This window comes from Drosophila melanogaster, chromosome 2L, assembly GCF_000001215.4.
Source record: "Drosophila melanogaster chromosome 2L".
In the NCBI taxonomy this organism is placed as follows: domain Eukaryota; kingdom Metazoa; phylum Arthropoda; class Insecta; order Diptera; family Drosophilidae; genus Drosophila; species Drosophila melanogaster.
Window position 1 is genome coordinate 18,943,985 of NT_033779.5, and position 13,643 is coordinate 18,957,627.

At 42.7% G+C, this 13,643-nt stretch overlaps 5 protein-coding genes and 2 long non-coding RNA genes across 12 annotated transcripts, besides 1 other annotated feature; 4 read left to right on the forward strand and 3 right to left on the reverse strand.

Annotated features, from left to right (window-relative positions):
- Positions 1–1,513: 1,513 nt before the first annotated feature.
- Positions 1,514–1,605: a mobile genetic element.
- A 110-nt stretch (positions 1,606–1,715) lies between these two features.
- lncRNA:CR44740 (long non-coding RNA:CR44740) lies at positions 1,716–2,170 on the forward strand. The gene has a single exon (NR_124374.1). It is a non-coding gene; the product is annotated as a long non-coding RNA:CR44740 (long non-coding RNA).
- Positions 2,171–2,320: 150 nt separating this feature from the next.
- Positions 2,321–3,098, forward strand: CG46304 (uncharacterized protein). The gene has a single exon (NM_001347781.1). The coding sequence runs from the start codon at positions 2,402–2,404 to the stop codon at positions 2,573–2,575; it is 174 nt and encodes a 57-aa protein (NP_001334744.1). The 5' UTR covers positions 2,321–2,401; the 3' UTR covers positions 2,576–3,098.
- Positions 3,099–4,899: 1,801 nt separating this feature from the next.
- On the forward strand, positions 4,900–6,989 carry CG10428 (uncharacterized protein). The gene is made up of 4 exons (NM_136074.4): positions 4,900–5,157; positions 5,219–5,388; positions 5,445–5,910; positions 5,963–6,989. The coding sequence occupies exons 1-4, from the start codon at positions 5,014–5,016 to the stop codon at positions 6,938–6,940; spliced, it is 1,758 nt and encodes a 585-aa protein (NP_609918.1). The 5' UTR covers positions 4,900–5,013; the 3' UTR covers positions 6,941–6,989.
- A 32-nt stretch (positions 6,990–7,021) lies between these two features.
- Positions 7,022–7,853, reverse strand: Nedd8 (Nedd8 ubiquitin like modifier). Of its 2 annotated transcripts, none has more exons than NM_001299141.1 (3): positions 7,714–7,853; positions 7,423–7,553; positions 7,022–7,362 (listed from the first exon to the last, which is right to left on the reverse strand). In NM_001299141.1, exons 1-3 carry the CDS (start codon positions 7,729–7,731, stop codon positions 7,257–7,259), a joined length of 255 nt encoding a protein of 84 aa, NP_001286070.1. In that variant the 5' UTR covers positions 7,732–7,853; the 3' UTR covers positions 7,022–7,256. The 2 variants fall into 2 exon arrangements, with proteins under 2 accessions (NP_001286070.1, NP_609919.1); NM_136075.3 differs by having other exon boundaries at positions 7,163–7,362.
- Positions 7,854–8,221: 368 nt separating this feature from the next.
- CG10621 (uncharacterized protein) lies at positions 8,222–10,447 on the reverse strand. Of its 3 annotated transcripts, NM_001299143.1 has the most exons (5): positions 10,288–10,447; positions 9,690–9,806; positions 9,420–9,589; positions 9,174–9,353; positions 8,222–9,013 (listed from the first exon to the last, which is right to left on the reverse strand). In NM_001299143.1, the coding sequence occupies exons 3-5, from the start codon at positions 9,574–9,576 to the stop codon at positions 8,355–8,357; spliced, it is 996 nt and encodes a 331-aa protein (NP_001286072.1). In that variant the 5' UTR covers positions 9,577–9,589; positions 9,690–9,806; positions 10,288–10,447; the 3' UTR covers positions 8,222–8,354. The 3 variants fall into 3 exon arrangements, with proteins under 3 accessions (NP_001286072.1, NP_609920.1, NP_001286071.1); NM_136076.4 differs by lacking the exon at positions 9,690–9,806; NM_001299142.1 differs by having other exon boundaries at positions 9,420–9,806.
- Positions 10,448–10,599: 152 nt separating this feature from the next.
- On the forward strand, positions 10,600–10,986 carry lncRNA:CR44741 (long non-coding RNA:CR44741). The gene has a single exon (NR_124376.1). It is a non-coding gene; the product is annotated as a long non-coding RNA:CR44741 (long non-coding RNA).
- Positions 10,987–11,496: 510 nt separating this feature from the next.
- On the reverse strand, positions 11,497–13,327 carry Bhmt (Betaine-homocysteine S-methyltransferase). 3 transcript variants are annotated; one of them, NM_001299145.1, is made up of 2 exons: positions 12,447–13,327; positions 11,497–12,340 (listed from the first exon to the last, which is right to left on the reverse strand). In NM_001299145.1, exons 1-2 carry the CDS (start codon positions 13,059–13,061, stop codon positions 11,960–11,962), a joined length of 996 nt encoding a protein of 331 aa, NP_001286074.1. In that variant the 5' UTR covers positions 13,062–13,327; the 3' UTR covers positions 11,497–11,959. The 3 variants fall into 3 exon arrangements, with proteins under 3 accessions (NP_001286074.1, NP_609921.1, NP_001286073.1); NM_136077.2 differs by having other exon boundaries at positions 12,447–13,185; NM_001299144.1 differs by having other exon boundaries at positions 12,447–13,096.
- Positions 13,328–13,643: the final 316 nt, after the last annotated feature.

Consider the following 13,643-nt stretch of genomic DNA (forward strand, 5'->3'; position numbering starts at 1 on the left):
ATAGAAGCTAAACTATCGATACGAGCGCGCACTTAATCGACATTATAAGTAAATTCAATTGTAAGAGCAACTTTTTGAGTATTCAACAAAAAAAACAGAAAAAATACCAAACACAATTATTTCACATTAACGCTTACAAAAACTTTCTATAAAAATGCACAATAATTCTTTTGTTTACAGGAGAAAAGTAAAACAGCGAAAGAGAAAAAAAGAACTCAAATTTGAAATTTTTGGATTACAAAATTGCCTTCAAAATTGGCCCTTAACCGCAAAGCTCCATCCGAAAGCTCACCGCGGGCGAGCGAGACAACCCGAGCTCCGGCAGAGCGGGACAGTTAGAGGGCGAGAATAATCGCGGCGAGTCGATGAACCGGTCTATCGGCGCTGTGCGCCTGTTACAATTCCGGTCTAAATCTAAATGATGCTGCTCACTGCTCTAGTTGTTCGAATCAGAAGCGCCGGCGGAGCGAAAAAGACGAAAGCAAAGAACCCGAGCCCGGAGTCGGTACTAGCTCCGCCCCAAACTCAACTTTTGAGCAGCAAGTACATATAATGTTTTTGTTTTCCAAGTATGTCCTACCTACCGACAGATATTAAAAACAAGTTATTTCCCAGACGGAAAGTATCATCTTCATGCGAGTATCGCACTCGTCAATTGAAGCGAGTGCAACGTAACCAACACTAATTTTTGAATTAAGGCATCGAACGGGAGAACGAAGTCGAAAAAGACACCGTCGTCACTTGAGCCACACAATTTCGATTCATGGACTCTAACGAACAGGCGGCCAGGCTCCGCAGCCAGCAACCCATGAGATTTATCGCGTTGCCAGTCACTCGACCTCCGATTTCGTTCCGTTTCAACTGAGTGTGAATTTCTCAGGCCCACGTACGTCAGTCTGTTTGTCTGCGCTGCGTGCTTGTTTGTTTGTTCGTTTGTTGCCTCGCCATGGAGTCGCTTTGAGAGGGTGTACTATGTATGTGTGAACGTGTGCGGGTGGAGCGGGGCCACGATGGAGTGGTGGTTTTGGGGAAATCATTCCGCGAATTGAGTGGTGGATAGAGTTAGACTCGGCGTTTCCGGAGCAGAATACATATTTGAGTTCACTCTGCGGTTTTCCCTTCTACTTCTTATGTCCGGTGTCTAATTTTGGTTTGGAAAATCCAACCTATAGAATTTAAACCATTTCAGATTTCCATCACAATTTAGCCACAACTATTTAGCCTTGATTTTATTAGACATTAGACAGTTAAATTAGATGTAATACAGTGGGACAAAAGAGAAAAAAAGTACTACTTAAATTGAAGAATTGAAGTAATGGCTTTAATCTGATTCGCTAAAATTTTGATTGCATTGGCTCTACAAATGTGGACTTTAATCGATTTACTTTATGTCAACAATTTTAAAACCGCAAAGGCGCAGAGTGGTACAATAAATAATAGGAAATATTTAAGTTACTCTCACCAAAGGTTACACTGTGGGATCTTATAAAGACGTACATCATAAAAAAAAAACAAGAGAGAACGATATAGTTAAGTTCACCGACCCGTTACACAGTTAGTCTAAGTGGGAACGAGAATTTAACATTTTTCAGGAATATCGGTAGAATTGGGTATAAAGTTAATTTTAATGCATTAAGTTGCGGACGGGATATATTGGGCTATTCATATTTACACTTAACCAATTTTTGAACTGCCTGCATACAACATCATTTTTCTCCAATCATGATCGAACCTAATTTCAAAATTTCCTGATTTTCCCACTCAAAGTTAGATTCCTACATTCCCTATACAGCAATTTCCTGAGGTAACTCTGAGCTCAAATTTTAGAGCAGGACGCAACATACGTCATCGGCATGCCTGGAAGCATGAAAAAATCCTTGAACATATCGACGGACCAGGAGTGCAGTAGCCGGAGCATATGGCTGCATGTCTGGCAAAGTGTGGCACAAATAACTGGAATAACTGCTGCCAAGTCAATGCCACATTATCGGAAACCGAAGTTGCTGAAACGAGCAGTGGACTGCGGGGGTTGAGGGTGAGTGGAGGAGACACGACAACGGTGGAGCTACCATTAGAAGAGGCCTTGTACAAGGACGTGGGACAGGGGCCGGAGATTGGGGAGAAGGAGCCGAATGAGGAGGAAGTGGCTTCAGTTGTCTCGCAATTGCTTAGGCATTCCTGCAGCTTACCAAGGCCGCATTTTGTGTCGCACAGTGGGTATAAGATGTATCCGAACCAATCTAAACAAACAATGGTCGAATTTTAACATCTGGTTTATTTTTAAACTTATTCACAGTAGGTTTCTCCTCTTATGACTTTCATTCTAATTCAAAATTCAAAGCGTTTGGTTTTTCCCAAATCCTGTTCTTCAGTTTGCTGTATGTGTCCTGCACTCCCGACCATGGCAATAGTACCAATTACCAACATCCACTCTATACGAGTGAATCCTCTCCAGGGTCTAGAATTCTTTTACGTTCCATTGCAGTATGGTGTGCACTTGACCACGACTTTGATTTCGGCCATCGGGAACTTTTTGTATCGCCTGTGGTCGCCGCCCTTGAGGAGAAGTTGTTGATCCCAATTTACAATTTCTTTAGCCGATATGCTATTTGGATCTCTTTTGTAGATGCTATGTAGTTTTCTGTAAGTTATTTCTAAACCGACCCACGGTGCCACAGATGCAGTAGAAGCCTCAGCAAAGGAGAGGTTAAAGAAGCCAGACTTGGACACCAAATGGAATGCGAAGCTGCGGAGGGACGCGATTCGAGCGAGGCAGATGAAGAAGATGTTAGCCCAAGCGGATGCAGAAGTAAAGTACGAAGAGGACAAGGGTCCATGACCAGGACCAGTCTGGACTGGAGGCGCTGCCATGGATCGGGAGGAGGTCGAGGAGCAGCAGGGCGATGGGAATTCGAGAAGGGGCAGCATCATCAGCAACAGCAGCATAAACAAAACGACCATCAGAGCCGCAGGAACGGAAGAACCATACACTGGACGAAATCAAACCAAAGTAAGGAAGGATGATACTTCAAACTACTTTTACATTTTGGACAATTAATAATATGCTGTGAAAAAATAAATAATATAAATAAAAGTGTATATAAATATTTTATATATTTTTTAGATTTTTTTAGATTTTTTAAAAACTGGAAGTTGTAAGCTAATTTGATAGCTCAAAAGTTTGTTTCAGATAGTATTAAATAATAAATAGCTTTTAAATATTTTCTTTGTAACATATAAGTGTGTCCCTTGATCTCATAATAAAAGGGGTAATATTTTCCGGTGCATCGACCCTGGGAGCAGACTCATGCAACAAAAAAAAAAAAAAAAAAAAAAACGGAAAAAAGAGGCAGTGTGTGTGTGAGCGATTCTCCGGCTGTCTCTTGTTGAAATTCTGCCCATCCTCTTCCTCTTCTTCATGGGAAAATTCAGGCCGTGGGAATACATGTGAAATTTCGATGGTGTCCGGGAACAGGCGAGCAGCAGCGTTGGAAAGCGTTTAGAGCACAGTGCCCCTTCCCGAATCCCATTCCCACTACCATTACCATTCCCATTCCCATGCTGTGTTCCCCATGTCGTTCCAAGCGAGAAAGAATTCTAAGCGCGAGCGAGAGGGCCAGATACCAGAGTGCTGGGTGTTGCATCGCCTGGCGAAGGGCTCGCAAGGAGCACGCAAGTGCGAGCGGGACGACTGCTGCCGGCCCTTTGTGCAACATTTTGTGGCCTCTGCCCTAGCACAGATTTTAACGGAACAACTTCGAGCAGGCGAACAGCTGTTGGAGCGCAGCGATCTCATACATGCAGCATGTTGCAAGTTATATGTGGCATCATCGAGTTCTCGTCCCCCATCCAAAAAACGATTAAAAACTCCGATTTTTCAGCTAACAAAGGGCCAAGGTTATTCCCCGAGGCCATCATTAGGGTAGAAGGTTTCGTTTCGATTAGAAATCGCAGCAGGCGCGCAGCAAAGTGCAGCAGGTAAGTGAAGCCGTCGCAACATTCGGTCGAGCTCCCATTCCACATCACCATTACCATTACCTTATGCCCATTCCCCATTCCTTGGGCCACCGTTCCTCGGAATGGCTAAAATTAACTCGCCATCGATGGGCGGGTAATACCCTTCCATTCGAGCAGGTCCCAAAATTTGAAATCATTACAAAGTCTCCCTAATTTGTCTCAATCTTTGTAAGTTTAAGGATTTAGAAAGTTATATCACTTACCATTCCAAAAAAAACTGGTTGTGTTTAATATACATATGCACAAATTATATTTACAAATATTGATTTAGGATTAGTTTTAGTTTATTTATGGAGATTTTGCTTATTAAACGGTACAAAACTTAAATCGCCCCAAGTCAACTTGTTCATTAAAGCGGTAGTCCACTTCCAACGATAGTGTATAACCACAATTATGTTGCCCTTTTTGCTGAGCCAGAAGAACGGAGGCAAGCAGCACTTCTTTATTTTTAGCCGTCATTGGGAACGGGCAAAAAAGGGAAGCTAGTGGGAATAAGAATGGGAACGGCAGAAACATAAAAAGGAGGATGGTATCTGCTCAGGGCGAGCCGAAACTAGTCTGCGTTCGGAAGGGATTTCAGAAATATTTTTCATATTTTATTGAGAACAATAGCATAAATACATCAAATTAAAAAGGGCGTATTAAAAATACGGTGTTCAAAAATGAGTACTTTATTAAAAACTTGTCTAAGTACACTTCACAACCCAGGTATTTTTAATATAATAACAATTTATTGTTAAAATTTACGTTAGAACTCTCTAAAAAAAATTAAGGCATGTGAAAATGCTTTTCAAATTTAAATAGTGCGCCAAACATAAGTCCGATTAGTAATCGATAACCCAAGTACTTATCGCCAACTAAAATGACAGGTGAATGCCAATGACTCTTCCTCTTTCCTTTTTGGCCCCCAGCTGGTTTATAATTTTCTCGCTAATTTATTTTATTTTCGATTTTCGTTTAGTTTCCAATTTGTTTTGATGATCGGTTAATTAAACTATGGATCAGTTGTACCTGGAGATCGAGATCAGCACTCAAAAAGAGACCACCATTTATACTGGTGTGTCCTCGTTCTTGGCTTTGTTTACTTACAAATTTTTGAAAGATCCCAAAAATGTGCGAGTAAACTTCGTTTCCACAAAGGTTGGCCACAATTCTTTTTTGTAGCTTAATTAAAGATTTTTAACGATTGTTACCATCCAAGATCGAAGGCGGTAAAATAGCTTTACGGAGTTCCCAACTCAAAAAGGAACTGACCGACCGGCACATCACATGCAGGGATGCCGCATCCTTGCCTGCCATCCAGGATCTAAAACTTCCAATCTACGAGAAGGACGGAAATACATTCATAGCAGGAACGTGTGCCGTTTGCCGGTTGGTTATTGGTAAATAAAAGAATCCATATTCACCTAATATTTCCTTTATTTCAGAGAGCTTATTGCAAGACAACCAAATGAGGAACTCAAGAAACTTTTAGGCTTTAAGGGAAGCTGCCTCTTGGCTCCGTCAGAAGCATCGATTTGGACTAAGTTCTGTGAGGTGGATTTAGTGGCTGTTGTCAGTAAACTTCATAGTGGGCAAGTTTTGGAATTCGTCCCCCAAGAAGTAGTGAGGTTCGAGCAGCACATGAACGAACCGGTGAGGATGCATAACATCTATAAACAGGCCAGAGAGCAGGCCAATCAGACTGAGAATGGCGGCAAGGTCAAGAGGAGAGAACGAGTGCAAATCAAGTGCACTACACCTAAGGAAGAGCTGCTTATTGAGCACCGCTTCGCCGAGGGCATCAGTTTCACAATTGCGGATATAATTTTGTACCCCCTTTTGAGAATTGTCTTCCAACATTGCGGGCAGATGCTGCCCCATTTTCCACTCACTAGTACCTGGTTCAGCGAGGTTTGTAGATTTGATCTGTAAAAGTAACTAGAGCTAATATTATATGTTTTAGATCGACTCTTTCGGCGATAAATGCGCCAGGGTTCTAAGAGATCTTTATGTGCCGCAAGCAATTAAGACCCCTCCCGGAGAACTGGGAATCCCCGACTGCGAGGCCACCAGTCTGTACAAAGCCGATCCCAAGCGATACAAGCCAAGAAATCGGATTTACACTAGTCAGTTGGAGTTGGAAGCGGCTCTAAGTAAGCTTTCCTCGCTGCAACTGCAATTTAATTCCGATTCGGAGCACACCTATGGCCAGCAGCTGATCGACTGGGAGCAGATTGAGCCCACACATGCTAAGAGTTCAGCGCTGCCCAAGGAGAGACTCGAGCGCAAGAGGCAGCAGCTAGAGAACTTGGCCAATGCGGTGGTTTCCCTGGCTCAACCGGGCGACCGCATTGTGGACTTCTGCAGCGGCACAGGGCATTTGGCCATACTGCTGGCCCTCAAGCTGCCAAATTGTACCATTATTGTGATGGAAAACAAAGCTTTCTCCCTGCTTCAAGCTCAGAAAAGATCAAACGAATTGGGTTTGACCAACTGCGTTTTTTACCAATGCAACATAGATTACTTTGTCGGAGGATTCAAGATCGGGGCCTCTTTGCACGCGTGTGGAACGGCGACAGATATCGTTTTGCAGCAGTGCCGGAGAGCCAAGGCACATTTTGTTTGCTGTCCTTGCTGCTACGGTTCTCTGCAGCCCATGCCTCACATTTCGTACCCATTGAGCAAAGCGTTCCAAAAGGTGTTAGACACAAAGGACTACTTGTACATTGCCCACTCGGCAGATCAGGCACACGAGATGGGGACAACCAACTGCAAGCCAGAAACCACGCTTCAAGGACTCCACTGCATGTCCGTGGTGGACACCGATCGCCTGCTGCAGGCGGAGGAGGCGGGCTACCAGGTCATTCTCACACGCTTAAAGCCCGAACAGTGTACGCCAAAGAATCACCTGCTAGTCGGACGTTTTGTTAAACAGAACTGAACTTACAATCTGCCACTGAGACAAAATAAATGCCTTTTTGATATGTTTTAAACCTTAGCCCACCATTGTGGAGTGTTCTTCTTTTTTTCGAATGATTTAGATGTTGGCTTACAAAAAAACATGTTTTATTACGGACCCGGTTGGCCCCAATCCATTCTGTCTAAATTCCTCCGATGCGAATACACTTTGTTTTCTTCTAAACCACTTTTAAGACTTCTTTTTAGTTTACATATATTAATTCTCCATATGACGCTTCTCAAGCTTAATATATTTGAGTGAATTTTAAATGAATGTTTTCCACTTATGAACACGCTAGTTACACACAAGGTGTTAGGATTGAATCACCTCCTCGCAGAGCCAATACCAAGTGAAGAACGGATCCACCTTGCACTTTGTAGTCCGCCGCGGTTTTATCGTCATTCCTGGGGGGGATCGCATGCGAAATAAGCTAAAATCAATGACCAATAGCCAGAAAGACTCACATTTGCTTGCCGGAGAAAATAAGACGCTGTTGCTGGGGCGGAATGCCTTCCTTTTCCTCCACGCGCTCCTTGATGCGATCTACCTTGTCCGTGGGCTCAATGTCGATCTCGATTTCCTTGCCGGTCAGGGTCTAATGGAAAGATAATACATATTTACATTAATAATCCAGCCACACATATATTGACTGTAATATTCGACGATTTTGTTGTTGTTCAAAGTGCCCGCTGGGCACGATGGCTGTGATTTATCTTTATCCTACTTTTTTGCTACTCCATATCTTCCACACTAACCTTCACTTTGATCAACATTTTGTGTGTATTTAACTAGGCGCTCCTGTACAAATTCAAAATTGCCGAAATTTTTGCAAATCTCCACAGCTGGTTCTCTTTTTTGGCTGTCACTTTCGGCGTTGGTACGACTGGCAACTATCGATAGTACTGTCGATGACCATCGATTGTTTTCCACACTATTACAAATATAGTATTTTCTCCATCATTCCATCTCTACACAATTCACGTGTAAAAAAATACATTTCGAAAAAGGAGAACTTAATTTATGTAAATTTTTTGTAGCTTGATTTATAGTGTGCCCATTACGGTTAGAAGTCTCACATATTTAGAATTCAAATTCTCCTTAAATTATTTTACTCATGAGATGCAAAAATCCATTGAATGCCATTACTACATTTTTTAACTTTTGAAAAAAATGGAAGGCGTCACTTTTGAGGGATTTGAATTAAGAGCAATTTGTTTATTAATGTTTTATCTCGGATCTTAGAAAATTAAAAAGTATTTTTTTGTCTTTTGTCTTTTCTGTTTTATTAAAATAAGTTGTATGCCTTAATAACTAAATACATTTATTTACAGTACTAAATGGATAACTACTTTGTTCTTTTCGAAGGTACTGAGATCCCCAGCTTAGAAGTTCATCCCTATGAGAGCTTCTTCAGTTTGTTCCAGTCGCGAATGGCCTCCCCGATGTGGCGTATATCCCTCGCATAAGTGCGACAGCATCCCCCAATGACCTTGGCCCCCAGTTGCGCCCACTCCGGAACGTAGTTCGCCAAGGGCACACAGTGCTCCCTTCCCTGCCAGCCGTTGACCACGTCGTATACCTCTCCGCTATTGGGGTACACCACCAACGGTATCTGCTCACCCACTTCGCGGTCACCATTCAAACTCTTAAAGAGCGGGGTCACAAACTTCGGATGCACACAATTTACTCCGATGGCCAGGCACTTATCCTGGGCATTTCGTTCAGCCAAGAGGTCCCAAATAGCATTCGCCGCGTCCGCAAAGGTTTCTCCATGCGCCAGGGTATTCTCATCCTTGCACTGGAAGGCCACCCAGAACTTCACATCCGGATAATCATCGCACAGCATCTCCACCAGGGCCTCCGCCTCCATTTGACAGGGAATCGTCTCGATGGCCAGCGCATCCACACCAGCCTCCAAGCACGCTTCGATCCTCACGCGATGCCAGTCCGTAATCTCCTTGGCCGGCACAAAGTCGGCATAGCTACCGGTGTACTCGGAGCCATCGTGCAGGTGGGCCCCAAAGGGTCCAATGGAGGCAATGATCAAAGGGTATCCTTTAAAAACAATAAATTGGAATATATAATTGGTAAATATTACTATATATAAAATAAAGTATTAAAGAAAGTATTAAAAGTAATGACCCTACCACATCATTCACTTGACCACAATCTAAATTAATCCCGCCCGAGCTGGACCTCATGGATGTCAACTTACCCTCCTGCACCGACAGCTGCGCCTGATAGCACTCGGTGAGATAGCGTTCCTTGGCGATGTGGGCCAGGCGGACCGTGTTCTTTATCAGCTCGATGCTCTGCTCCTCGTCCAGCTCCAGGTACTCCATGTAACCATCGACACTGGACTGGTAGGTGTTGGTCAAAATGATATCGGCACCATCTGGTGTTGTCAAGGGGAAAATTCAGTTAGTATGTTGCCAATTGCTACCGGAAAACAATTGCTTACTCTGCAAAAAGTCCAGGTGGGTGCTGATAATGGCCGCCGGATTGGTGGCATTGAAGCGGGCACTCCATAGCGGATCCCCATCCACAGAGTCACCCACATGGACGGTCATCTGGGTGCCGAAACCGCCATCCTTCACCAGCACGCGCGTCAAACCCATGATTGAAAGATTACTAAGAGGGGTGGAGGATGATCCGTTGAAAATTGATTATTAGTTACATTTCTACGTCAGCGGGCTGCGAGATAATTAAATATGTATATTGCGTCTGCCACCTGGATTCCACTGCACTCAGGGCGATGTTATACAATGTATCGGAAGAACTAATCTCTATTTTTCAGTTCAACGAACTTGGCAGAACAAAAGACCAGTGGCTTAATCTAAAAAACACACTGAGAAAAACAGCTCAAAGTTCTTTAGCTAAGATATATGTTATATGAGTCTTATGATTTATTATAAAAAAGATTTAATTCTAGGAGTATTCAGCTTTCACTGAATAGTATACAAATTTAAAACCAAGGTCACATTTTTACGTATCTCAATAAATGGCGAGTTAAAAGCCTGAAACATTTTATTCTGTATACGCTAAATTCAAAATATACATCAGCTCTTTAAAATTTGGCAACAATTTTTGAGAAATATATATCTTTTAAAGTGAATCATTTATTACGTTTCAAGATCTATTCTTGTTCCAAATTAAAAAATATATTAATATTTAATATATGTAAGTATTCCAAGCATAACATTTTTAGATTGCTTATAAGATCCCTTTGTTGCACTTTTAAGCATACTCCTTGGATAGTGTATACACCGTCTGTCATCAAAATCTATCGGTAGGGAAGCGAAAAACACACGATAAGGTCTCGCACTCACCTTGACAGCTTGTTTATGGATCTTGTAAATGGGCAAATTCAATAACAACTTTATTAGACACTAGACTGGCTGGTTGGTTATCAAGTGGTTATCACAAATCTTTCGGAACGGTGGATATGATCAGTCGCAATGGACGCTCGACGAACGTTTAAATGTTTCACGTATCGTCGAGGGGCTTTTATACTTTCCGAAGGGCCACTCAGCTGTGCGGCTCGGCTTATCAGGGCGAAATTTATAATATTTATAATAATTTATAACAAAACAAAACGGCAAACACAAACATGAGAGTGCCCCCACCAAGTGGGTGATAAGCCCGGTGCACAGCTGCCAGACGCTGGCCAGCCAGATTGGATTGTCCGGGTGGACTGCGACTCCCCCTCCACGAGGCTGATGAAGCTGATGAAATCGTCAAAGCGCCGCTGTGCGTGGTTCTGGCTTCCGAGTGACTCTGCTCGGGATGTCGCATCTGCTAAGTCGACGCCGATAACCTCTGGACGCCGCCTAGGACCAACACTTCAAGATGTACTTGGTTGTTGACTCTGTCCTCCTTAAAGGAAAATGGGTGAGCTTCCGACCGCACTCAATAGATTATGGTCCAAAAATAGGTCTACTGATGTCAAAGAGAAAAACAACATTTAACCCCTATTCTGGTAAACAAATCGCTAATGAACAGGAAATAAGACATAAGATATATCAAATAAAATCTCCTCTAAAAGAGATGAGCTTAAAGTGATGATTGTTATTAATATTTGGACAAAAAAAAAATAAATAAATAAATAAATAAATAAAGTAAAATGTAAAGTAAGAGATTGACCGACAAAAGGCTTTCAATTTGAAAATGGCCGTTAAAATCATGTTTTTTGAACGAAGTATCCGATTAGGCTGATTGCCAGATTGGGTCAGAGTGCAATAGGTGGACATGTGGCTCCACCATCCTCAAAAGCTTCAACAGCCAAAAATGTAAGTACTCTTTTAAAAATGCGGTATGAAGTTCCAAAAAATTTTGAAATATCTTTCATAGTGATAAAGTCGAGAACCGCAAGAATAGAAGGGCATACCCTTCTCTATAAAGTACCTTGCGTACCAGAAGGCGTTTGCCTTGGTACATATGTAAGAAGTGATTAGATTTGATGAATCTCTAATGAAGATATTATTTTAATACTGTACTAAAAATATGATATATTGAAGATAACTAAAACAACTATTTTTGATATTTTTGTAGTTTATTGCTTTACATCAGTACATACATACACACTTTTAACAATATTAATTTTAAAGAATTTAAATCCGGCTATAAAGAATAGAAAGCTAAGAACACAGCAAGTTTTTCAAAGGACAAATGCACGTTTTTGTGTTATAATTGAATAGAAAATTGTTTTGATTTGGACTCAAAAATTGAGCTAGGTTGGCAAAAACAGTCGTTGGGCGAACGTCTGCCCATATCCCCAGCCCACTTGTTTACCTTTGGTCCGCCCGCCTAATCTGTGTTTGTCTCCCAGCCAGCCGTCCACGCTTTTTTCCACACTCTGCTGATTAGGAAGCCATCTGATCTGGGTACATCTAGTACTCGCGTATATGTATTTAGCAAACTAAATAGGTCTAGGTCTAGTCACACGAAACAGCTTTCGCATTAGCGACAAGGCTGCTATCAGTGACCGGAGTTCTCTCCCGATTACGGCTTTATGTTGAGGCCATCGACGTACTTGCGGATCGCCAACACGTCCGTCGGATAGACCCGGCAACAGCCGCCAACGATGCGCACTCCCAGCTGGATCCACTCGGGCACAAACTTGACCACCTCCTCGCCGGTTCCAGTCCAATCTCCCTGCTCGACGTCGTAGATCTCGCCGCGATTGCTGTAGACCACCAGTGGGATGCGATCCGAACCGGCCACTTTGGTAAGCGATGATAGCAAAGGGGTCACGAATAGTGGGTTTACACAGTTCAGACCGATCCCAAGGAGCCGGTTCTCAGCCTTCCGACTTTGGACCAACCGCCAGAGGGAGAGAGCCGCCTCCGCGAAGTTTTCTCCACTAGCCATGTGCTTTTCATCCTGAAAATATCGGAACATAAAGTGGATTTTTAAATGTAATTGAACGATATATTTTTTACCCTTGTTTTGTATAAAGAATGTTATTGTTTTTTGCGATATTACTCACCATGCACTGCAGGGAGACCCAGAATTTGGCATCCGGAAAGTTGTCCAGTACTAATTCGGTGACTGCCTCTGCCTCCATCAGACATGGAAGTGTTTCCAGGGCCAATCCATCCACTCCAGCTGCGAGACAAATCTCAATTCTTGTCTTGTGCCACGCCCTCAGCTCCTCCTTGGACATCTTGTCCGCATAGTTGCCGGTGTACTCAGATCCATCGTGGAGATAGGCGCCATATGGACCTATTGAGCCCATGATCAGTGGAAGAGCCGACTCCGCTTCAGAACCGATTTCGCTAAGGTACTGTTCCTTTGCCTGCTTGGCCAGTTGAACGCTCTTTTGGATCAACTCCACACCTCGTTCTCTGGTCACGCCCAGGTACTTCACGAATCCCTCGACGCTGGACTGATACGTGTTGGTTAGAATAATATCCGCTCCGTTGCGAAGAAAGTCCAGATGTGTTTGGATCACAGCTTCCGGATTGGTGGCATCGAATCGCGATCCCCACAGTGGATCACCGTCCACTTTTTCGGTGACATTCTTGGCCAATTGCGAGGAGAATCCTCCGCATTTGACCAGAATTGGCTTGGTGTCCCAGTTCCATTTTTGATTCACTTCCATGTCTTCACTGCTGTACGTTTTCCGTTAAACTGCAAATTTCTGGAAGCGTACAATGCGATACGACAAAATTTCGTATCTGACAGATACGTGATATTGTAAGTATTGCCGACTTGGAATTTTTGTTATTTTTGTCGGATTTTTTCGCTTGGGCTGGCAACTTTTTCCGCTTATCTTGTATGAGTTTCCACAACGCAAAAACCTACACATACCCTAACACATCTCAGCTGTTCTTTGTTTACGAGTGCAGTGAGCACTCGATAAGTTGGAATTCTAAGAAATGTGTCTTGAATTTTGTAGCTAGCTACATAGCTACATATAATATAATAAAATAATAATATAGTTATCTAATAAAGAATCAAAGATGTTTCGAAACAAGTAGGAATCAAGTTATGTTCAGTTCCTACTGTAAAAATGTAAAAATTCAATGGCATTTAATGTCACAAAGGTACTAAAATAGCAACAAGCGGTTGACGAGAAGAAAAACTTGTATGAGGTACTTAACCGCAACATTATATATACATTTTTTTCGATAAGCAACAGATGTCTGTGCATTATCTTTTGTCTAGAAGCAACCCAACAGCT